This window comes from Cervus elaphus, chromosome 18 (assembly GCF_910594005.1).
Source record: "Cervus elaphus chromosome 18, mCerEla1.1, whole genome shotgun sequence".
In the NCBI taxonomy this organism is placed as follows: Eukaryota; Metazoa; Chordata; class Mammalia; order Artiodactyla; family Cervidae; genus Cervus; species Cervus elaphus.
Genome location: NC_057832.1, coordinates 83,438,653 through 83,463,814, shown reverse-complemented (window position 1 = coordinate 83,463,814; position 25,162 = coordinate 83,438,653). Strand labels below are relative to the sequence as shown.

Here is a 25,162-nt window from a genome sequence, read left to right as displayed (position 1 = left end):
GTGGGCGCCCAAGGTCACGCGACTCCTCGGGCAGCGGGGCGTACAGATTGTGGAGTTGGGGTGCGGGCCTCGCGCACGCGCGTGGGCCTCGCGCGCCCAGGCCCGCGGCTCCGAGCTCGGCTGTCGCAGCGCGGTCGCGGGAGGACCGCGGCCCGGGCGCGGGCGGCGCCAGTGCGCAGGCGCGGCGGGCGGGAGGGGACGCGCTCGGGGCGCGCGCGCGGGGCAGCCGGCGCCCCAACTCGGCCCGCCGCGCCCCGGCGCCTCGCCGCCCGCCCGCCCGCCCGGCGCCCCGGCCGGCGAGGGGCGCGCCCGCTGCATGGCGCTGGGATGGCGGGGGCGCCGCGCGGCCGAGGCGGCGGCGGAGGCGGAGGCGGCGCGGGCGAGTCTGGGGGCGCCGAGCGGGCGGCGGGGCCGGGCGGCCGGCGCGGGCTGCGGGCGTGCGATGAGGAGTTCGCGTGCCCCGAGCTGGAGGCGCTGTTCCGCGGCTACACGCTGCGGCTGGAGCAGGCGGCGACGCTGAAGGCGCTGGCCATGCTCAGCCTGCTGGCGGGCGCGCTGGCCCTGGCCGAGCTGCTGGGCGCGCCGGGGCCCGCGCCCGGCCTGGCCAAGGGCTCGCACCCCGTGCACTGCGTGCTCTTCCTGGCGCTGCTCGTGGTCACCAACGTCCGCTCGCTGCAGGTGCCCCAGCTGCAGCAGGTCGGCCAGCTCGCGCTGCTCTTCAGCCTCACCTTCGCGCTGCTATGCTGTCCCTTCGCGCTCGGCGGCCCCGCCGGTGCCCACGCCGGGGCGGCAGCGGTGCCGGCGACAGCCGATCAGGGAGTCTGGCAGCTCCTTTTGGTCACCTTCGTGTCCTATGCCCTGCTGCCCGTGCGCAGCCTGCTGGCCATCGGCTTCGGGCTCGTGGTGGCCGCCTCGCACTTGCTGGTCACGGCTACCTTGGTCCCCGCCAAGCGCCCACGTCTCTGGAGAACGGTAAGTGTCGCCGCGCGCCCTCGATCCGGTCTGGGATACACCTGCTCTCGGGAGGGACTGGGAACGCGGGGAGAAGGGTGTGCATCTACCGACTGGGCAGGTGGAGAAACTGAGGCCCAGAATTGGAAGGGGGACGTTCAAGGTCACTCAGGGAATTGGGGACACATTGAGGGCTGGCACCCTGGGGCCGAACTCTTTCCCGAGTTACAGTCCACAAGCACTCCTAGGTGTGGAGTGTGGAGACCCGAAACTAGCGGGCGTGGAGAGGGCAAGGATTGGCCCAAGGTCACACAGCTGGTGGGCGGGCGGTGAGGCCAGAGCTCTGGTCCGACGCTGTCTGGATGCACCCATCCCCACAGGATGGACAAAAAGTAGGCACGAGGAGCGGGCCTGGGCAAGCAGGATTGCTGCGGGCTGTGCGCTCAGCCCCGGGCTCCTCTCGCTTGCGCCTGGAGCGCGGAGCGCGTGCTGGGCTCGCAGAGTCCCCCTCCCAACCCTGCCGTCACGGGGGGATGTGGGAAGCGGGTAAGGACTTTGGCCCCTTCCAGCCGCCCTGGCTCCCATTTGTGGTTGGGGTCTTGAAGGACAGGGTTTGCCAAGGTCGCACAGGGCTCTCTCTGGTCCCTCTCGACCTGCTCCGCCTCTGCCGGGATCCAGGCTCGCAGCGCCTGAACTTTGTCACTGTCTTTCCCCAGGGGCAAGATTGTGGTGAGGACCCCATGCTGACTGCTTCTTAGGGGCTCCTCCCCAGCCCAAGGATCCCAGAGGTCTGAGGCAGGTGTCTTCCAGCCTGGTGCTTTTCTGTGCAGCCCAGCCCATCCCACCTAATCTTGGAGGGCGCAGAGGGAGGGTTTTGCTTCTCCCTCTGGTTGCATTTTGGCAGGAGGGTGGTGGGAATCTGATGGGTTGGGGGGGAGCCCATCTAAAGAGAAAAAGAGGGGAGGTGAGGAGACAGGGGTGAGGAAGGGCAGCTGGATGGAGCTGGCTTTGGGAAGAACAACTGGGGAGGGTTGGGGGGAGTGATGAGAGTCAGACAGCTGGTGCCAGGGCCCCACCAAGGCCCCTCTGCCCAAGGACCAAGGGAGGGGCCCCCAGACGGTGATGCCCGGAATGCACAGGGTCAGAGGGGCCATGGGACACCCAGGAGTGACACATATTTCAGGGCCCAGAGAGACCAGTGTGTGGTGGGGGCTGGGAGGGGAGGAGGAGGGAGTATGTGGAAGGGAGCGGGCTGAGAGGGGCTGGTGGGGTGGGGGGAATGGAGGAGGAGAAATAGAGGTGAAGGCCAGAGACTGTGAGGAGGCAGAGATAAAGAAAAAAAGGGAAAAGGGCCAGGGGGCTGATTGTCCCCAGGGAGAGGAAGGAGGGAGTGGAGAGGGGAGGGCTCCATTCTCCAGCCTGCCTCCCACCTTGCATCCTTAGGCTTTGAGTGGCGCTTGTTTGACCTTCTCAGGGGCACTCCTGTATCTTTCCCCCCACAACCCTACTATGTGTTGTGTTTACTCCCCCCTCCTCCCAGCCAGCTTCCCCCCAGCAAGGACCTCCTCTCTATCCGGACAGGGAGGGTGTCTCAGTGGCCAGGTCAGCTTCAGGGGAGAGGGGGCCTAAGCTACCTGGACAGGCCCCAGCTGAGTTCTGGTGCCCCCAGGGGTTCAGACAACTGCTTCAGTGAAAGGCTGTACTATTGTCTCCTTTTATAATAACCAGTGTTCTAGGTAGCCTGTAGACATTCCTTTTAGAGAATTAAAAGATTAAGGGATGGGGGGGGGGCAGGAAGAGTCTGTAAAGGTGCCCCAGGCATTCAGAATTCCACCCCTCCCCCAGGATAAGATGAGCTCCTGTATTCTAGGGAGGAAGGGAGCCCACCCTGGACTTAGATGAATTCTTAGGGAGCAGACAGCTGGGTTTCAGTTGGCTAATGGCTGTGACTCCCTGGGCTAGGCAGACCCTTCCCTCACTGAGCCTCAGGTTCCTGTCCTGTCTCACCTTCAGGGCTGCACAGGAAAGTGCACACTGGAAAAACACACATTCAGAATCTTGTGTCACTTCCGAATTGTTGTGGCTTCTTTAGAATGTTGGTATTCAAGTCCATCGGTCTGTACAGGTGGTGGTGATATTGACGGACAGATGGAGATGGATGCAGAGAACCATGCACTGATCGGACCGCATGGTGCCCCCGGGATTCTCCCTTCCAATGAGAAAATTCTGGGAGTCTGTGAAATCTGTCCTTAGTGAGCTCTGCAAGTTGGTACTGGAGACCGGTGGAGAAGATGGCAGCCACATTTCCGAAGCGTGTTGGTTGCTAGTCATGCTTGCGCTTCCCTGCCCTCCTGCAGTGCACTCACCAGCTGATGGTACCACGCCCGCAGGATGGACCCAGGACAGGCAGAAGCCCCGCGGGACCCAGGGTAGAGGCCAAAAGGAGGCAGAAGGGCTGGATGGATGAGCCAGTCAGTGCCGGGGTGCCGTCTTTGCTACAGATACGCAGCGTGTCGTGTGCTTGCTGGAGAAAGCCTGTGCTGGGGCCTGAGACCTGGGTTAAAGTGTGGGCTCCTCTGGCCCTCCACAGAGGGGCTCCAGGGGTTTCCTGCAGCCGTCCTGTGCTGCCCTGGTGTGCTTTGGGGCTCTGTAGGGCCCAGGCCAGCCCAGATGCTGGGAGGTAGAGGAGAACACAAAGAAAGCCAGACATGTGACTGCACAGCTGAAATATGGGGGGCTGTGCTCCTCCCTTTCCCGGGAAGGTGTGCCTGCTACTGCTTTCCACTGGGGCAGAAAGAGTTCAAGGGAAATGGCATTATTCCCCGCTGGTCCAGGACCAAGGCCGGGTCCCATAAATATGGACCGAACGGGCTCCCTTCTGTCTGCCTCGCTTTCAAGGCCCAATGGTTGTACCTCAGCACAGTTACTTTTATTTAACTGGGTGACATGTCAGAACTGAAGGCATCCCATGCAAGAACACCAGAGGCCTGCTCAGAGCCAGCAGCGGTGAGCAGGCTGCAGAGTCCTGGGCTTTCGAGGGTGGGGGAAGGAGGGAAGCTGGCAATGTCAGTCTTGTCCCTTGCTGACTTACATACTGGAGATGGCTGTTCTCAGGTACAGGGCGGGGAAGTAGAGTCAGGGGAGTGCTTGTGAAGGTCACTGCCGAAGGTCATTGCCAGGGAGTGATGGTGGGGGAGGGTGGGTGTCTCTGGAGCAGGGTCGCTGGCTCATGGTGCCTGCCCGGCCCCCAGGTGCCTTGCCTGTGGCAGGTGCAGGAGGTAGAGCCCCAGCTTCCTCCTTGTGCTGCCCCTCTGCTCACAGCTCCCAGAGGCCCGCTTCTCAGCCAGGGCGGGCAGGGCCGCTGTATTTTTCAGAAGGGGGGACAGCGAGGGTCCACTGCAGTGTGGCCTCCTGTCAGTGTAAAGGAAATATGTTTAGTGCCTCAACCATGGAACGGTAGCAGAAATCATGGGTTTCCTGGGGAAGTGGGAGCTGGCCAGATTTCTGTCCCCAACCCCCCACCCTTGTAGTGTGGTCGGAGCTCTTGAGGAGCTCGGAGTGCTGGCAGGTGGAGCCACGTGACCGCTCTCAGAACCCCTGTGTGTGCTGGCAGTGCTGGCTGCCACATGGGCCTTGGCAACCCGTGCCTCTTGCCCCTACGTCTCCTACTCCTCCTTCCAGGCAGGCCTCTGGGGCATCCGTCAGGACCTGTGTCCCCCCCTCAGCCTAGCCCCTCCTCAGGCGCCCCCCACCCCAATTCTCCCCTGCCGCACTGGCTGGCCTCTTCCCCTCTTTGTTTAGTTACGGCGTTGTGTCTGACTCTGCGGCCCCATGGACTGTAGCCCACCAGGCTCCTCTGTCCATGGGATTTCCCAGGCAAGGATACTGGAGTGGGTTGCCATTTTCTTCTCCAGGGGATCTTCCCAGTCCAAGGATCGAACTCATGTCTCCTGCATTGGCAGGCGGATTCTTTACCACTGAGCCACCAGGGAATCCCTCTTCCCCTCTGGTCCTCTGCAGGCTCTCCCCACTCCCTCCACCAGACCCTCTCCTGACCGCCTGTGCAACCCCACCCCACAGCTGGCCCCTCACCCCAGCAGTGCCCCTTCTCCTCTGGCTGGACTGTTTCCCAGCTGGGGCCCCTCTTCCTGCTCCTGTAACCAGCCTCCTGACCATCCCCACCAGTACCTCCCTCTCCCCCCACCCCCACCCTGACTGGATTCTGTCACCTGTTTGTTCACCTGCCTTGGCTGAGCTGAGCGGGAGGGAGGAGGCGGCTCTCCTGGCACAGGCTTGTCCTGGGCTGGACAAGCCTCCGGGTGCTGGGCAGGGCACATACTGGCTCCCCATCCCCTGCACCTTACAGCTTAGGCAGTTTCCAGTGCCTCTTCCAGGCCTGCAGGTTCATGTCCGTGGGCATCCAATCGGAAACTCCTGAGTCCTTGGAACCTGGGCTCCCAGCCCTCTTGTCTGATGGGCGGTTCCCTCCCTAAACCTGGTCTGTTTGCATCACAGCTGTGTCATCCAGCTCCCACAGTAAGAAGCACCTAGAGTTGCCGACACCAGGGCAGCAGGAACTAGGGAGGTAGGGCCCGGCTGGGGGGACCATCCTGCATCAGAGTGAGGGTTCCCACCTGCTCCCCTTCCGGGGAGTCCTGAGGGTCCCAGGCTTTCCTCTGCTGCCATGGATCCCCAGACTGTCCATATGCTGGAGTCTGGTCCCCTGGGGGGACTTAGCGGAGGGGCCGGGGACCACTGGAGCAGACACAGTTATGAAGCCTCTGCGGCTGCTCGGGCTGTGGCGCCTTCTCCGGATGGTTCTGGGTCCACATTTGGGTGGCAGATGCCGAGTCAGGGGACAGGACCGCCTGCCCTCCAGGGAGTTAGTCTTCGGGGACCCCGCTCAACTACTGGAACTGCAGTCTGTGCTGGGGGGAGTGTGTGACCTTCAGAGAAGAATAAAGGCGACAAGGCAGAGGGAGGGCTCGGGGATGCCTCCTGGGGACAGTACACTCCAAGGTCCCGGACAGATGAGGCCAAGAGGCTGCTGGATTCTGGGGCTGCAGGCAGCTGGCTGAGGGAACGAACTGGTCACCGTGGGGCTGGAGAGGCGGGTGTGGAGGAAAGAGCAGGTGCAGGGGAGGCCCTGGGGTTTGGGCCAGGCAGAATGTTTTGAGGCCTTCCTCAAGCGGGTCCTGTGGGGAAACGTCCCCACCCACTGCCCTTTCCACGGGCTCCCTCCCAGTGGTTCTGGGGTGCTGCCCTTCTCCCGTCACGTCTCTGATGTCCGGAGGGCCTGGTTGATGGGCCAACTGCTCTGTGTTGCAAACTTGGAGCCCAGAAGTGTCCTTGGGCCATTTCCTGACTCAGATGGTGGTGGGTGGGCTTGCAGAGGGGGTGGGGTGGGGACTCCCTGCACGCAGGGCTCCGCTCTAAGCTATGCAGCTGAGGGCAGGGCCCTTACCCTGTGCCTCCCTCTCCTCCGAGGTCATGCCTGTGGTTGTGTAGGCACAGGTGGCCCCCGGGGACTGTGCCATCCCCACAGCTCGGGGCCGGCGCTCAGTGAGGTGGAAGCCGTCTCCTGTCATATACTCACATGCTCACACACACACAGACACACACCCTTGCACACTGACACAGGAACGCATGCACCCACATGCCGACTCATATACGGGCAGACGCTCACATGCTGCACTGATTATTTTTCCGATTTCCTGGGTAGATGTGTTTTCCCCAAGGAAAGTGGGGTCTGGGGCCCTCCAGCCCCACGACCTCAGAGGCCAGCCCTTGGAATGAGACCAGGCCCCAGGCTGCACCCAGATGGGGAGGCTGGGTGAGGGGGGCCATGCATGTAGGCCTGAGAGCCATGGGGTGACAAGGCCCAGGATCCCCAACCGTCTGGGGCCGTCCCCTCTGTCTGCTGTGTGTGAGTCTCTGCAGGGCAGGTTGGGCTCCCTTGTGCACACGTCCATGTGTGGGGCGTGGCGTGAGAATGACACTCACTGCCTTCTCCGCCCCAGTGCAGGCTGCCCCTCACTGCTGCGTCTGTGTCCCTCCTGTCCTCATCCTCCCTAGATCCTGCTCTTTCCCCTGCAGCTCCCGACCCTGCCTTCCTGGATTGGAGGGTGGCAGGATCTGCTCTGATACCCGAGCTGCTGGTGTTCACTCTGCCTCCAGCTGAGGGAGAGCTTCCTGACTCCCGGTTCTCTGGGTGGGGCTGTGCAGAGCATGGACACAGCTCTGGGGGTGGGGCTTGTGTGTGTACGTGTGTGCATGAATGTGGGCACAAGTGAGTGCACATGTGTAATGTGTGTGCATCTGTGTGGGCATGTAGTTGGCTATGCGTACACCTGTGCATACGTCCTTCTGTACAGGAATGTGAGTGTGTTCATGTGTCCGTGTGCATGTATTGGTAGCATCCAGAGGCCCAAGTCCCACCCCAGACCTACAGAGTCTGGGTCCCTGGGTTTGAGGCCACCCACTGTTCTTCCAGAATCAAGCACCCGCCTTGTGCCAGGCTTGGTGTAGGGTGTGTGGTCTGAGGGCCCACAGTTTGCCACAGGGATGGAGAGCAGGGCCATTGTGTGTGTAGGTCTGGAGTCAGGGGCACTTGCTGAAATGGGCAGGGCAGCTAAGAGGGGGCAGGCCAGGGGTCATGGTCCATAGTGATCCTGTGGGCTGTGGGGCTGCCGCAGGCCCAGAACCAGGGTGTCCTGCTATGCGCCTGAGGGGTGCCCAGGTGAGGGGGTGCCCAGGTGAGGAGTGCCCAGGTGAGATGTCCAGGTGAGGGGTCCAGGTCGCCTGCCCCGGTGAGTAACCTGGGTGCAAGGGAATAGGATGCCTGATTAGTGACCCTGGGGATGGGACTCCCACCTATAATGCCTCAGGAGCTCCGGACAGCTGGGTGCTCCCTCTTGCCGTCCACGCTGTCAGAGAGGAAGTCCTCCCCAGGGCCACATTCCCAATCTGAGAGCGGCTATGTGTTTTGACTCTGAAGGACAGAGTAGCTCTACCAGAGCTCAGCTTTCCCTGTGCTGAAGTAGACCCTGGCTTCCGGGAACACAGCCTCCTCCAGGGGATGGATGGGCCTTGTTGCTCACGCAGCAGCTTGTCTGGGGCCCAAGGCACCACGTGCCCAGGCTGGACGTCAGATGCCACACTCTGGACAAGGAGAATGGCCAGCTACAGAAGGGCCTGGGTGCTGAAACCTGGGCTGGGCCTGGGACCCTGGCCCCATGGTCAGCCCTCCTGTGTGACCTGTCATCCCACGCACCGTCCCCCTACTGCCCTTCTCGGCAGCTGCCCGACGAGCTCCTGGGAGACTGCACCCTGGGTGCCTCCCTCATCTGCACTGGCAGCTTCATGCCGCATCTGAGCATCTGAGCGAGGTGTCTGCTCTGGGACTTTGTCCACTGCTGCTGGGAGAACTGGGTTATGAGCACTGGTGGTCAGGATGGAGGGTGCCCACTGAGAGCCTCATGCTGGAGTGATGTGCTGAGTGATGACCTTCTCTGAAAGAATATGTTTTTCTTGGTGCCTTTGCCTAGTTTCCTTATGTGAGAAATGCTCTCATGTTAAAGGAGTGTGTTGCCTTCTGAATCATCCGTGGCCAAAGGGATCTGAAATGTGTGCTCTTTGAACTTGTTTTGCAAGATGGCTGCTTTTCCATACACACTTGCCCTGCTCTATGGATGAAAAGCTCAGTGAGAACATTTGGGGAGTCACTGGTGTAGTCGAAGGATCTGGAAATATCTCTGCTACTTTATTGTGAAGCAGGTTTTATCTGCAGGAATCACAAGTGGTTCCATGTCCCTGGAGGACCCTGTGCAGTGGGATCCATTCCTGAAGTCCAGTTTGTTCAAGGGTCAGAAATAAGCAGTGAGGTGAGAGCCTCTTTGGGGCTAGAGTCGGTGTGTGACCCAGTCCATGTGTGCACACGTCTGCACTGTGTCCCTCCCCTCCCACCCCGCCCTGCCATGCCCGGCTCCGCCAGCTCAGCATGCCCCAGAAGCCCTGTCACTCCAGACACTGGGACATACTGATGCCTTGCCTCTTATGTGCCTCTGTCCGTCGTGGAAAAGCTGGATCCCGCCCCACTGCCCGACTGATGACAGATGCGAGAGCTGGGCTGCAGTCTTATCAGGCCTTGTCTGAGACAACCTGGAGAGAGGTCGGGCTGTGCATGTGGCAGTGCAGGTGTCTCCCTGCACCTCCCTCCGCCCCTTTCCAGGGGTGTGCCAGGGCCAGGCCGCCTCCCCACCCACGTGCCCTCCGTTACTCATTCAACCAACACCAGGGCACCTGCTGTATTATGAGAGGTTCCCGGATCCGTCGCGGACCTGACAGACTGAGGCCCCTTGAGAGGCAGCAGCAGGTGGGGGGGGGTGACAAATGAGTTAATGATATAATGTACTGGAAGATAGTAACTGCTGAAAGCAGCAGAAGGAAAGAAATAGAAAGGGCCAGCAGGAGAAACCAGAAGCCAAGGTGGAAGTGTGTGCACTTTTAGCCAGGGGTCAGGTAAGTGGTTTTGAGAAGGTGCCATTTGAGTGGAGCCCCTGCAGGTCAGAGTGCACCAGGCATTGTGTGGGAAGGGGCTTCCTGCCCAGGGATGCAGGACAGAGGCCCAAAGCAGAGCAGGCCAGGCCGGGGCACACGAAGAGGACAGGCTGTAGGGCATGAGCCACAGAGAGCTTTGGGCCCAGGGAGACTCAGGACTAGGGGTTTAGAGCAGAGGACCGTCCAGGAGCCTCGAGGGCCAGGAGGGGCACAGGCTTGGGTTAGGAGGCAGCTTGGCAACCAAGCAGCGGATGGCAGGAAGGGCGGTCAGGGCCCACTGTGTTGGAGACAGAGCTGGTAGGATTTGCTGGTGGTGGAAAAGGGCTGTGGCCTGAGAGGTTTCCAGGGGCCTGGATCAACTGAGGTGGGAGAGGCTGCTGGGTGAGTGCTGGCTGCCACCAGGGGTCCTGCCAGGGCCTGTCCCATGCAGGCTTGACCCAGCAGGAGACATGCATGGACAGGGGAGGGGGACGGCTGGCTGGGCCAAGCTGAAGGTGTCGATTTGGGGGTCTTTGGCACAGGGATGGGCTCCCAAGTGGAGTGTGGCTGAGATGCCACAAGGGGTGGAGTTTGGGGTAGAGAGGGGTCCAGATGTGAGGCTTGGACCAGAGGATGCTGGGCAGGGCGCCCATGGAGGGGAGGTCACGGCCTGAGCAGGGTGGGCTGGACATTGGGACCTGAGCCTGGGTTCAGGATGTGAAGGTGGTCCTGACCTGGTCACAGACCACCCAGGACAGCTGCAGAAGGGATGAAGGCTGGCACTCCGCGGGGCCTTTCCAAGAGTTTTGCTGAAAGGGGAGAAAACTGGGCAGGCCCAGGAGAGAAAGAGAAGTCTCATTTTCAGAAGAAAGAAATAGTCATGAGTTTGAGAGCAGTAGGTCCCAGCTGGAAGGTAGAGGGGACCCTGGGGGCATGGGCAGTGGGAGTGGCTGGGCTGGGCAGAGAGAGGGCCCCGGGGGAGGAGGGACAGGTGAGGATTGGGATGGAGAAGCACTCTGGGCTGCTGGTGTGGAGTTGTGCACTCACTCCTAGAAGATGGCCAGGCAGACGGGCCCTGGCGTTTCCTCTAGCAGTGTCTGTGGAGCTGGATTTGACCAGTCCTGCATTTCCAGAGTTTGAGGGGCAGGACAGTGTCCTGCTGGGCCATGGAGTTTCAGCTGGAGAAGAAGAGAGCTCTAAGGGCAAGCCTTCCAGGGGCAAGAAAGGTGCAGATGGGGTTCCTGGCAGGGCTTAGGCATCCAGGGCCACATGGGCTGCAGGGGGTCCTGGGGGGCCTGGATGCTGAGGCCAGGTATATGAGGGAGGTGCCCTGAGGCAGGAGTGAGGGTGGTTACAGGGAGGCCAGGTGGTGGGGCTGCTGGGTGTGCCCTGCCCTCTGCAGCTGGGGGCCCTGCCCTTCCTCAGGGCCCCTGTGTCTGTGGAGTGAGGATGCTGGTGGGGGTGGCAAGGACCTCTCAGTCTCAGGAAGGGTGTTCCGGGCTGTGTGGTACTCAGCCTCCATCCCAGCAAGGACCCTTCCTCAAGCTCATAACCCTCAGCCTGTCTCCCCAATCACCACTTCTACTGCTGCCAGTGTGAACCAGCGCCCTGTCCAGGCCACGCCTGTCAGGCGTGACCCCTGGGCTTTTCTTTTTTATTTTTATTTTTTTACCCCTGGGCTTTTCTTTTTTATTTTTATTTTTTTACCCCTGGGCTTTTCTCTGCCTTGTCACCCTCCTCCCTGGTCACTGATTAGGTAGCCAGTCTTGAAACTTCTCTGTGTCTTGTGGGGCAGGACCTGGGCCTCTTGTCACTGCTGTGCCTGTCACCTTGGTTCCTGATCGTGGAGTGTGTGGGAGTTGAGTGGGGGCAGGGAGCCAGATGTGCTGGGGGCTTTAGCGTCATGTGGACGGCCTCCTCCTTTGATTTCCTGGGGGAGGATCGACAGGTTTGTGAATGCGAATGCAGAGCATAGGGCAGGGGAGACCCCCTATCTCTGCTCCACTCTGCCTGCTAGACTCCAGCTGTGGGGCAGGCCATGGGGCTTTTCTTCGTGTGAGTGGCTCAGATGGTGTTGACAGGGCAGCCAGGTATGCATCCAGCTGGGCCTCGGTGTCCCTGGGGATCACTGTGGCCAGAGTAAAGGGAAGGTGTGAGGAAGACGGGTGTAGAGGGGGTGGCAAGGTGATCCAGCTCACCCCCTCTCTGCTACTGATTTTTCCCTTGACCAAACTGCCCAGCCTCTGCCAGCCCTTCTGCCCGCTGGCCCTCACCTCTCCACCCAGACCTCACTGGGGCCCTCCACTTTCCCGTTTCTGCCACAGGCCACCTGAAAAGCCCTGTCTTCCAGGCTCAAGTGTGACCTGTGGCTTCGTGCACCTTGTGCTCAGCTGACCTTGGGTGCCTGGCCCCTCAGGTGGACTTTGTCCTCCACCTGACGGTGACAGCTGAGGGCTTCACTGCAGGGGTGCTGGGCTGGACAGCATCTCAGAAGAGGCGTCCTGTGTGTTATCTCGTCTCCATGTTCAGAACCTTAAATCGAGGCTAGGACAGCGTGCAGAAGCCATAAATGATTAAGGGTCTACTGGGAGATGAGTGTTTTGTGCAAAGACTCACTGTTGTTTAAATTTTTAGAAACCTGTCCAGCACTGTACCTGTGGGTGTTTTAAACACACTTAGTATGTGTTTAAATATTGATTCTGCCTGCCTGTCTGCTAAGTCACTTTAGTCGTGTCTGACTCTTTGTGACCCTATGGACTGTAGCCCACCAGGCTTCTCTGTCCATTGGATTCTCCAGGCAAGAATAGTGGAGTGGGTTGCCATGCACTTGTGCCATGCACAACTGTGAGGATGTCCCCTTCAGGGGATCTTCCGGACCCAGGGATCGAACCCATGTCTCTTATGTCTCCTGCATTGGCAGGCGGATTCTTTACCACTAGTGCCACCTGGGAAGACCAAGTATTGATTCTACCAATGTGCAACGTATTGTTTCATATACGCTGGTCTTCCTGGTGCCACCAGAAAAGTGCCTTCATCAACAGACTGGCATGAACTGATCCCAGAACACAGCAGATGGTCCTTTAGACACAGAAAATACTGTCTGGTACCGGGGCCCAGTGCAGCTGCCCTGGGAGCACCAGTGCTGGCCCCCGGGCCTGAGACTGACTGGCACTGGCCTCAGAGAAGCATTTGTGTTCCAGTCTTGCATCTGGTTAAAGCATGGATGCTCCAGCTAGGGGGGCACTCAGATTTGGAGGTGTTCAGGGTCACAGTGAGGGCGATCAGGGTCACATGCAGGGTCACAGGGAGATGATGAGGTCATGGAGGTGTCAGGACCTGACTTGGAGATGGTCAGGTCACATGGAAATACTCAGGGTCACGTGGAGATGATGAGATCGTGTGGAGATAATCAGGGTCACAGGGAGATGATCAGGGTCACATGGAATTGGTCAGGTCATATAGAGCTGTCCAGGGTCACATGGAGATGGTCAGGTCACAATGCAATGTTCCAGGTAATGGCGGCACCATTTTTATTGGACGTTTGGCTGTTCTCCTAGACCCCTCTCAGGGTGGCCGTCCCTGTCTCTGGGGGGCAGAGGTAGGATCCAAGAGGTGATTTGCAGGAGAGTGTTGTGTACACAGTCTGTGTTAGGTAAGCGTGTGTCCATCCTCTGCCAAGTGTAAGTGGACGAGTTGTCCCTGTTGAGTTTGCTGGGAGCTCACTCCCCTGCTGGAGGTTTAGGGAGATGACCATTGGGTGCTGGGGTCCTGTGGATTCCAGTTGCTTGGCCTGTCTCCGTGTCCTCCTGTGAACAGTTTCCAGGTCTCTAGATGGATGTTACTGCCAACTGCGACCTCCCTGGTCTCCCTGTCCTTGTCCCTCAACTCTCCCTGTTTGGGCCACCTTGCCCATCACTGCCTGGACTCTGGAAGGTGTCCTCTGATCGTGGACTGCTGTCCCATCTGCCACTGTGTTTGTTTGTCCTGTGTAGTTGTGTGTGACATCAGTCCTGGGTGGGGAGTATTTTGGGTTAATCCATGAGGAGCAGTGACAGTCAGAACCTGCAGGAAATGCTGGAGTTTAATCAAACATAAAATCATCCATTTTTACAGTGACTGTGATGGGGGTGGGTGGGTGCAGCGGTTTTATAAACACCGCAGCCTCACAGGGAGGTGGGTGGGGGTCCTTTCTGTCTCAGTGGCCTGGGGGCTCCAGGGGGATGTGCTGGGGTCCTGCTGGTCAGTGGAGGGCACCTCTGTCTGGCCCTGAGCCCTGTGGCCACGAGGGGTAGGTACAGGTCAGCTGAGGAGCCTGAGCAGGGGACATAGGATTTGATCCCTCCCCAGCCCTGCCACTCCGTGTGATGTGACCTTCATGTGTCGTGGGTTCCTGTGAAGTCCCCCGAGCTCAGTCCTGAGTAGTCTGGACTGGACTTGCATTTAGGCAGGTGAAAGCAGGAAGCGGTCAGACACTGTGGTCCTCAGACTTCCTGCCTTAACTCCCAGCCCGGGCAGAAGCTGTCCTGAAGGGGTCCTTCCTGGCCGGGTCCCTTTCTGCCTTCTTGTCTGTTGACGTGGAGTGAGAACTGGAGCCATCAGAGGCTCTGGACACTGCATTTTCTTCATCTTCATACATACAAGAGTTCACTTTGTACCCAAATGCCATTCTTCCTTTTTTGTTTTTAATCAACTCGCCTTCACTCTTTTTCTGCAGAGCTTTCCATGTTGCCTTTATGGGAATAACCACTCTGTCTTCACCTTCAAAGCTTCTAGGTGTAGTGTTTCCTTGGGCTGTTGTAATGAAGTGCCTAGGCTGGGTGGCTTAGACCACAAATGTTACTTCTCAGAGCTCTGGAGACTGGTCTTTCCCGAGGCCTCTCCTCGGCTTGTCGATGGCCACCTTCTCCCTGTGTCCTCACAAGGCCGTCCCTCCGTGTGTGTCTGTGTCCCCATCTCCTCTTATAGGGACACCAGTCATGTTGGATTGTTGTTGATGTTGTTTAGTCACTAAGTTGTGTCCGACTGTTTTGTGACCCTGTGTACTGTAGCCCACCAGGCTCCTCTGCCCATGGGATTCTCAGACAAGAATACTGGAGTGGGTTGCCATTCCCTTCTCCAGGGGATCTTCCTGACCCAGGGATCGAACGCATGTCTCCTGCATTGAAGGTGGATTCTTTAGCACTGAGCCACCAGGGAGGCCCCTCATGTTGGATTAGGGCCGCCCTGACGGCCTCACTTTCTCTTGATTACCTCTTGAAAGACCCTGTCTCCAAGTATAGCCCCTCCTGGGGGATTGGGGGTCAGGACTTCCATGTGAATTTTGGGGGACACACCTTGCATCCTTGCCCACTATTCCATTACATGACAAGCCTATAGCACAGATGACCCCTCAAAGGGTGCAGGATGAGGCCTGGCTTGTGGCCACATGAGGCTGGCTTGGCACGTGGGTCTAACTGGCATGGTCATTTCGTGGGCTGGTGGTTGGAGGACGTGGAGGAGCCTCTGCAGAGCCAGGCCCCTGGTGCAGCCCTCTGCGTTGTTCTCTTCCCTCCAGCTGGGTGCCAATGCTCTGCTCTTCCTTGGTGTGAACATGTATGGGGTCTTCGTGAGGATCCTGGCTGAGCGCGCCCAGAGGAAGGCCTTCCTGCAGGCCCGGAACTGCATTGAGGACCGGCTGAGGCTGGAGGACGAGAATGAGAAGCAGGTCAGTGCCCAGGGTCTCACCTAGAGGGGCGTGGGGGGCCCGGGGTCGGGGGATGGAGCCTCACAGTCTTCTACACCGAGGGCTTTGGGAGTGGGGCCAGCCTGACTCACCTGAGAGTCAGATAGGGGTCTCAGGCCCCCACTGGCCCCTGCGCCTCTGTGGGCCCGCTCCCTCGGCCTGGCGGGGAAGAGAGGACAGTTGTCGGGGGCACTGTGGGAGGGAAGACAGAAGGACTGCCACCTGTGGCCTCAGTTTGCCTGCTGGTGATATGTGGTACCGGAGTGTGGAGGAGATGCCCGGGGGCCTTTGCAGGCCTTAAGTGGAGGCAGAGGAGAGCCGGGCTTTGTGTCTCTGGACGGGCTGAGTTGTTAGGAAGTGGTGGTCACCACGGCAGTCCCACAGCTGAGTGTGGCTGAGGCCGCAGAGCACCCTGCCTGGCTCCTGCCAGCCCTGGGGGCAGCAGCACTGTACCCTGTGACCTAAAGGCTTGGAGGGAGCTGGGCTGGGTTCCCACCGCCCCAGCCACTGTCAGCTGTGTGTCCCGGGCTCACTCCTGCAGTGATGTTTCCTCTGCTGCTGTCCTGGGACCACCGGGCCACTCTGAGCGCTCTGGGCGAGGCCTTCAGCTAGGAGCCCCCAGACTCCTGGGCTTTATGGAGGTGCAGAGGCTTGTTTTCCTGGGGTGGGATGGATGGGATGGGTTTATAAATGAGATGCTATTATGGTAAATATAAGGCATGAAGTACTGACTGTATATTTAAAAATGTACACATTTCCATTTATAGGTATTGTAATGATGCCTAGTATTTACAGTAAAAGTTGGATATCATTTAGAAGTAGGTGGCTTATGTATATTTAGATCATGCGTACATCTGTGGGTGGCTTTGTCTGTGAGTGGTGTATGGGTGTGGGAACTGCTTGTCTGTGAGGAAATGTGCACATGTGTGATGTGCAGGTGCGCACATGTGTGTTTTGTGTGCACATGTATGTGTGGATTTGTATTTCTGTACACGTGTGTATTGAGTATGTGGGGCATGTGTGAAAATGTATACATGTGTATATGTGCTCATGTTAGTGTGTGGGTATATCCACGTATGTGGATTTGCATTCATGTGGATCTTGTGTGCATGCCTGTGTGTCTGGGTACACATGTCCATGTGTGTATGGTTGTGGATATGTGTGCATTTGTGTGGATGTGCGCATGTGGATGTGTGTATATGTGTGCACACACATGTGTATACTTGTGCATGCTCAGGTATAAGGAATGTATCTTCTGGGGCTGTGTCCTGAACATTTTTCCAGACCAGCATCATTAGCACCAATGTGGAGTCTTTGTTGCTTAGAGGGCCTTGAACTTGGTGTCCTTATCTTCATCACGTCCAAGAGATCCCCAAAGTGAGTCTTCAGAGTTCTCTCCCCTTAAATACATCGGCTGAAGTGCTGGCAAGATTGATGTGGGGGCCATTCTTGTGTGGATGAATCTGAATCTTCCTTTGCATTCCCTCTGTTTTCCCTCTTCTCCATCTCCTTTCAAATGTTTTCCTTTCCCACATTTTCTAATTAAAAAAAATTATTTGTCTTTATTGCAGTGCAATTGATTTATAATGTTCTGTTAGTTTCAGGTATATAGCAGAGTGATTCAGTTATACATTTTTTTTTCCAAAAAATTCTTTTCACTTAGAGATTATTACAGAATAGAGTTCCCTGTGCTATATAGTAGGTCCTTGTTGGTTATCTATTTTATATATAGTAGTGTGTTTATGTTAATCCCAGACTCCTAATTTATGCATCCCCCCTTTCCGCTTTGGTGACCATAAGCTTGTTTTCTATGTCTGTGAGTCTGTTTTTAAGTTCATTTGTATCATTTTTTTTTTAAAGATTCCATGTATAAGCTATGTCATTTGATATTTGCCTTTCTCTGTCTGACTTACTTTGCTTAGTATGATAATCTCTAGGTCCATCCATGTTGCTACATATGGTATTATTTCGTTCTTTTGTGTTGCTGAGTAATACTCCATTGTATAAGAGCATAGCACATCCTCTTTAGCCATTCATTTGTCTGTGGACACTTAGGTTGCTTCCATGTCTCGGCTGTTGGGAACAGTGTTGCAGTGAATGTTGGGGTGCATGTATTTTTTAGAATTATGGTTTTCTCTGGACTTACTTTCTCTGATTTTGTCTTTCATTTCTTTTCTTACTCCTGCCACTTTTCCTATAGACTACCTAGCTTCCACCCTTAAAACATGTTCAAATGCTTGATGCTCCCTCTGTCCCTCAGGTGGGTCCTGCCTGTCAGTGGTGAGGATGCTGGCCGCACGTGCGGGCTCTGCACATGTGTTTCTCCCCCTGTGCCCATATTCCCACCCTGGGAACACAGTGGCTGAGCAAGCTTTCCTGCTCTCATCTCATGGAGCAGTTGCATCCCAGCCTCTGCTGCTGTTCATGTGTTGCTTCTCTGCAGCTCCGAGAGCAAGAGTTTATTTTCTCAGCCCCACAGCTGAGGAAACCCAGACTCATGGATGCTCAGAGACATGTCTGAGTTCTGATAGCAGGCCTGATGTTCTTAAGCAGGCAATCTACAAAATGGTAAATGTCACCCAATCCATCAACCCAGCTGAATGCTCCGTATCTTCAAGTTTTTGTCCTTATGCACATTCTCTCCCCACATCATTGTCATTGTGCTGTATATAGGATTTTATTTCTGCATTTTGACTTATTTCTCATAGGTGTATCCACCCGGTGCTCTAAAGGTAAAGGAAAACAGCTGCTGCTTCCTGCATGCACGTCTGGCATCTGACATTTAGATACTGTTTTTAAAAAATGTTTCTTTTTCATAAGTATCTTTATTCATATAGATTTGAAATAGCTTTGGTTACATCCTCAGTAGTGCAAATAGGATGTTATTTCTCTCCCTGGGTCCTGGGCATTTCCCAAAACATGTTGTGCTTCCTTTTATCTTTATAAGTAATAATTAGTTACACTGGGCTCTGGGGAGCAGTGGTCGAGTGGGGTCTTGGAGCCAACAGAGCCAGCCTCACAGGGAGCCTGTCAGAAATACAGATTCTCAGGCCTGCCCAGTCCCATGGGTGGGAAAGCTGGGGTGGGCCCAGCGTTCGGGGTTCTGGTGTGTATTCCCACTGTCGCTTGTGACCCACTGTTTCCCTCCCTCCCCCTTCTCCCCGCTTCCTGTCAGAACTCGGTTCCTCCCGTTTATTCAGATGCTGGTTACTAATGCCGTGGCCACTTCTCCGTGCATGCTTACCATTTGTATTTCTGTGGAGTGCGTGCTCTAATCCTTTGCCCGTTCATGCTCTGACTTTCCTGTGAGTTTGAACGAGCCTCTCACTAGAGAAAGGCTGGTGCTTCATCTGAAGGGGTCCCCGTGTTGCCCAAGCCTGTTCCTCTAGCTCTGCTTTTCTTTGTGTAAAAACTCAATCTTTCATGTTTTCCAATCTATCAGTCATCTTCCTTGGTGGTTTCATCTATTGCTGCAGAGCTGAGCGCGTGGAATGTGGAGGTGAGTGAGGATGGGTCATCCCCATGAGTTCCCCTGGCTGATCTTGCGAGGGGGCGAGGCAGCATCCTGACTTGTTCTGTGTTTCCGATTGGAACCGGCGGGTGGTATCACAGGACAGCTGTCTCCCTGAGCGGCCTTGTACCCGGCACTCAGGTTGCTCCCTGCCTCTGGTTTGCCTGACTGTTTTTAGCTCAGGGAGCCTTGTCTCTTTGGGTGGCAGAAGGGAAACCCTCGAGCTCACATGGGGCTCTAGCACCCCTCCGGGGCTCTCAAGCACCCGTAGGCACTCGATGCATCACAGCCTGCCCGGGGACAGCCTGGCTGGGCCAGGGGAGCCTGCAGGTGGCTAGCTACCTCTGCCCAACTCATGCTTCTGTGTCAGTGTGGAAAGCACAGCCTCCTGAGTTGCAGGTGAGGGGTGCCCCGGCCATATAGGTTTGTCATCTGTTTGTGTTTTCATGTCTCAGCTCAAGTCGCAGAGCAGTCCAGTTCCATAGCTGCTTCTAGAGTCTTCTCCAGGCCCTAACCCCATCAGGCGGCAGCCAGGGTGATGTTGGTGGGTGCAGCCCAGTTTTGTGGAGGCGATGCTGGGGGTGCACCCCAGTTCTGGAGGGGGCACTGGGGTATCTGGCTGCAGAGAGACCCCTGTGTGATGGCAGGTATGCCCTTATCAGCCTCTGCAGGAGGTGGGGTGACACTGTGCTGGGGCTGGAGGGGTGGGAGTGGGGTCCTTGAACGAGGCCGAGTCGGGGAGGAGCTTGAGCGCAGAGGCCGAGCTGGAGAGGGAGGCTGGGCTTTGCACTCTGTGGAAGGACGTGCATGAGCATGTGACCATGTGCCTGTGATGTGGGGCCTCTGATGTGTTCGAGCAGGTCAGACAGTTGGTCAGATGCAGGTTTGGGGGGTCGGTGTGGAGGCAGGACTTGGAGGCAGGTGGAGGGCAGATACTCTAGAAGTTGGTGGGTTGTTCTTTCCTCTCTTCCAGGGTGAGTATCCTCCTGGAGGTATCGAGTTTGGAGGCTTTGAGAGGCAGGCAGGAGAAGGTTGTGCTTCGTGGCTTGAAGCAGATGTTTCTCCTGAGCCGCAGGAGATGTGTTCTCCCTGGGACGTGCCTACTCTGCACAAATCTGCTGCCAACATTGTTCTTGCCCATGTTGATCGGTTACTTATTTTTTATTGAAGTATAGTTAGTTTATAGGGGCTTCCCTGGTGGCTTAGTGATAAAGAATTGCCTGCTAATTCAGGAGACATGGGTTCGATCCCTGGTCCAGGAAGATCCGCTGGAGAAGGAAATGGCAACCCACTGTAGTATTCTTGCCTGGCGAATTCTGTGGACACAGGAAGCTGGCAGGCTACAGTCCATAGGGTCACAAAGAGTCAGATACGACTTAGTGACTTAAGCGCACACAGTTGGTTTACAATGCGTGTGTGTGTGTGTGTTAGTTGCTTAGCGGTGTCTGACTCTTTGCAACTCCATAGACTGTAGCCCACCAGGTCCCTCCGTCCATGGGATTCTCCAGGCAAGAACGCTGGAGTGGGTTGCCAGTTCCTTCTCCAAAAGGAACTATAGAAAGAAAGAAAGGGAAGTCGCTCAGTCGTGTCCGACTCTTTACGACCCCGTGGACTGTAGCCTACCAGGCTCCTCCATCCATGGAATTTTCCAGGCAAGAGTACTGGAGTCGGTTGTGGTTTATAATACTGTGTTATTAATAGTTTCAGGTGTATAGCAAAGTGATTTAGTTGTGCAGGTTTCAGGGTGCGCTTCATCACAAACCTTGGGGAGAGCCTCTGACTGTCGTAGGAAAGGATGCCACTGTGAGTTCTCACCACTCACCCCCTCTCAGCCGTGGGCATTCCATGCCTGTAATCATGGATTTTTAAGGCAACCCTGAGAAGAAGGTGATAATTGCTCCAGTAATCAGGAACATCCCCTCCCCTCCTACATTGTTTAGAGCTAATTAGCCCTGCAGTTGCTGTTTTAAAAGAAAATCCACCTGCTTTGTCTACAAAATCTGAGTTTGTATTTATCTCCTGCCCTTCTCCCTGCACATGTGGGCAGGCATGGTCTCCCCAGACATGTCTCCCAGAGCAAGGCCTCCTCTGACCTTGTCAACAGTGGGAATGTTTGAAGTGGTCTGTCCTCCTCAGTGCAGCCCGCAGGAGCAGAGGGGCTGGAGAGGATGGGCAGGGGGCCCGTCTGCTTCATGGGTCACACTCTGGTTCTGGAAGTTTCCCAGCTATACTTTGAAATAGCTACCTGAGTTGTCAGTGTCCCCGAGGCTGACTCCTATAAGAGAGACTTGTATATGCTGAAGTAACCCCCCGCGCCCCCCACAGTCAATCAGAACAGACCGTAGCCCCTACACAGAGCAGCCCAACTCTGTCCTGTCCCCCAGGGTCTTGGCAAAACAGATGAATGAGCTTGATCTGAAAGGGTTCTTTCCTCTAGGTTCTTAGATCTTTAATTTTAGGCCTCTGTGTCCATAGTGCAGCATGTAAGAACTTCGTTCTGTTTTATAAACCTGAGAACTAGGGCTGGGGTGAAGAATTTAAATGATGTGGGAAGGATGATAAGGCGGGTGACAAAGTAGCTGGTGATACAGTGAGGACAGCAGAGGCCACAGCCCAGAATCCCCCCAAACCAGCCATGGCCCACTTTCTCCCTTTATAGCCCACGTCTCCTCAGCCACTGAAAAGGCTCACACAGAGGTTTTGGGTTAAAATATTCCAAAGGGCTGTGAAAGGGTCTTTTTAATAGGTCTCTTTCAGTTTCAGACAAAAGTTGGTTCTTTGAAACAGAAAAGCCTTGGAGAGACTGACCAAGAAGAAAGAGCAGGCACAAGATGATTAGGGACGGGAATGTACCCACCACAGAGATAAAGCTGGGTTAAAAATAGATAAGAGGGAAGTACTTAGAGGTTTTTAGTTTTTTGTTTTTTTTTTTGCCAGGATATTTGAAAACTTAGGCAAAATGGATAAATTCCCAGAAAGGTGTTAAGTTACTAAAATTGATTCTAGAAGAAAAAGAAAGCCTGAAACATCCTATGATCATTAAAACGATTGACTCAGTAATGAAAAGCTTGCCCCAGAGTCATCACCAGACCCCAGTGGTTCTACAGCTGAGTCACAGAAACTTCTGAGGAAAACGTTGTTCCAAGCTGGTCATCCATAGGACAGAAACTCCTTGTGACAGTGCAGGGTAACCTTGCTCATGATTTTGGAGGATGGAGCCAGAATTCCAGACTCTCAGAAATGCAGGTCAGACAGACTCACAGGGGAGCAGCTTCTGCCCCCTAGTCCTGCATTCATGAGTGGTATCTGCCCTGAGGCCCTTTGCCTCTTGGTGCCAAGTGGGTTGGGAGAGGCCCAGCTGGAATTCCTGCGGAGGGTGGTCATCCTTGACCCGGCACATCTGAATGCTTGGCTTATGGCTCCAGAGACCCTGGAATGGAGGGAACCTGGTCTCAGCCAAATGTGGGACTGCATGGGGCACAGCAGCAGTTGGCTCCTATGGGGAGGCCCAACTGGAGGATGGGGGGTCTGAGGAGCATGCTACATGGTTGGGGGGGGGTGATGTGCATTGGAAGAAATATGGAAATATTTTGTTGGGCCTTTGAAGGTTATGTAGGAGTTTGCCAGGTAGAGGAGGCTGGGAGACGGGGAGCAGTAGGTGGCTTTCACTCAGCAAATGAGGGTGGGGTGGTGGGGCACACAGGTATTCCAGTCAGGGCAGGCAGGTTGGTAAGCTGCAGCTCTGTCTTCCTTCAGCTTGGGGGGAGTTGCGGCAGAGTTGGACAACCTGCTCCACTGAGACCACTTGGGGGCCTCAGGTGATCACAGTTCCCCTGGGGTCTAACCCTGAGGTCTGAGCCTGTCAGAGCTGGGGAGCATAGGGAAGGGAGTGAGAGGCCTCTGAAGGTCACCCCTTAGCTCCCTGGGGCCTCCCCCCTACTGCTCCCTGCAACCCGGCCAAGAAGCCCGAGATCAGTGTCCTTGCCCTGACTGCAGAGGCCACCACTCCAAAGTCCCTGACATGCCTCAAATGCCATTATTAGGTCACAATTCCAAAGTTGCATGCAATTGTTTACAAAGTGTATGCTCAGTTTGTCATTCTAACAAGGTAAATAAAATGTTGACAATTTTGGTTTCCCATTGTGTGACGAAATTTATCAAGAGAGAGAATATTTCTTTTTAAGTGATATAGGGTGGTAAGTGATAAGTGATATAAGTGATTTTTAAACAGATCTGGCTCATTCACAGCACCTTTAGAAACCACCATAGTTGTTATTTATTTTTAATTAAAAAAAAAACCTATTGATCTATTTACATACTATTAAGTTCAATTTAAAGTTCAAAACAACTAAATGACTTCTGATATTTTGAGTGTGTAGCCATTATAATAATCTATTTTTTGAAAATTTTCAATCACCCCAAAAAGAAAGCTGTACCCATTAGTGGTACCTCCTTATTCTAGACACTGTTAATCTGTGTTCTGTCTCTATGGGTTTGCCTGCTCAGGAAGTTTCTTTTAAGTGGAATCATACAGTATGTGGCCTTTTGTGTCTGCTTCTTTCACTTTGCATATTGTTCTCAAGGTGTATCTATGTTGTACCATTGGTCAGTGCTTCATTCCTTATTATGGCTGAATAGGATTCTACTGTGTGGATGGACCACACTGTTTTTTTTTTCCATTTATTTTTATTAGTTGGAGGCTAATTAGTTTACAATATTGTAGTGGTTTTTGTCATACATTGACATGAATCAGCCATGCATTTACATGTATTCCCCGTCCTGATCCCCCCTCCCACCTCCCTCTCTACCCTCTCCCCCTGGGTCTTCCCAGTGCACCAGGCCCGAGCACTTGTCTCATGCATCCAACCTGAGCTGGTGATCTGTTTCACCATAGATAACATACATGTTTCAATGCTGTTCTCTCACATCCCACCCTCGCCTTCTCCCGCAGAGTCCAAAAGTCTGTTCTGTACATCTGTGTCTCTTTTTCTGTTTTGCATATAGGGTTATCGTTACCATCTTTCTAAATTCCATATATATGTGTTAGTATACTGTAATGGTCTTTATCTTTCTGGCTTACTTCACTCTGTATAATGGGCTCCAGTTTCATCCATCTCATTAGAACTGATTCAAATGAATTCTTTTTAATGGCTGAGTAACATTCCATAGTGTATATGTACCACAGCTTCCTTATCCATTCGTCTGCTGATGGGCATCTAGGTTGCTTCCATTGGACTACACTGTTTATCCATTCATCTATTGATGGATGTCTGGGTTGTTTCTACTCTTCTGTTATTTTTCTAGTCTATTTTCTCTGTTTTTCAGTTTGGTCAAATTCTACTGTTTTGTCTTCAAGTTCACTAAACTTTCCTTGGTCCCCTCCATTCTGATGTTTCCATCTGTTGAGCCTCTTATTTCAGTTTTTTTTTTTTTAGTTTTAAAATTTCCATTTGATTCTTTTTTGTATCTTTTATTTCTTTGCTGAGAGTTTCTGTTTTTTCACTTTTGCAAGCATATTTGTAGTTGTTCATTGAATCATTCTTAGGATAATGGCTTTAACATCTTGCTAGTTATTCTGATTATTGTTTTGGTGTTGGAGTCTGTTGATAACCTTTGTTCATTTGTTGAGGTTATTTTGGTTCTTTGTATGATGAGTGATTTCTGACTGGAACCTGGACAACTGGGGTATTGTGTGTGAGACTCTGTGTCTTGTTTGAACCTTTTCTTTTGGCTATCTCTCTATGACTTCACTTGGTAGGGGAAAGGGGAGACCACAACCTCAATACTTCCTTGTTGAGGTCCAAGTCGAGGTTCCACACGGAGCCTCTGTTGGGCCTTATGGTGGTGGGGGTGCCTCCTTACTGTGGTGCAGGAGAGTTCTGGCTTCTGACTTGGAGGGAGGAGCAGGAAAGCCCTTGGTCTCTGCTGATGCAGTGGAGCGGGGTTGGTGGGGTGCACTGGGTGTTACCTGCTGGTGGAGAGTGAAGGCAGAGTTCTCTGCCTGGCTTCTCTGACTCCCCAGCCTGGCGAGGATGGAGCTTTACTGGTTTTTTGGAATGGTTTGCCTGGAGTGGGACCATTATTGTATAGCAGTTTCCATCTCATGAGGCTACCCCTGTCCTGATCTTTTAGTCAGAGAGGGTCGAATTTATTGGAGCTTACTGCTGTGCCTGTTGACATTTCTGGGCCACCCACATTCCAGCACCCAGTCTGGGATATGTAAGGCAAAAAGAAAGTCCAGGCCCTCACCTCCAGGCCATCGCTCGTACAGAGATTTCTGCCTCCTTCCCTCTGCCTTCAGAGCCTTCAGATGACTATTTTATATGTAATGTCCAGGACTTTTGGTGTACTTAGTGGGGGAATAGGGAAAAATGCTTTTCCATCTTTTCAGAAACAGAGTCTTCATAATTGTTGTTTAAATATCTAATGTTCATTAAGGT

General features: G+C 54.8%; 1 protein-coding gene across 2 annotated transcripts in view; it reads left to right on the top strand.

Annotated features, from left to right (window-relative positions):
- The first annotated feature begins 231 nt into the window (after window positions 1-231).
- The window catches only part of ADCY1 (adenylate cyclase 1), a 105,042-nt gene continuing 80,111 nt past the window's right edge, over window positions 232-25,162 (top strand). The window contains exons 1-2 of one of the 2 annotated variants that reach the window (XM_043873124.1): window positions 232-972; window positions 15,044-15,193. In XM_043873124.1, the coding sequence (XP_043729059.1) occupies window positions 328-972; window positions 15,044-15,193 (795 nt within the window). In that variant the 5' untranslated portion in view covers window positions 232-327. The remainder of the gene's footprint in view (window positions 973-15,043; window positions 15,194-25,162) is intronic. The other variant, XR_006335009.1, reaches the window with a different exon arrangement.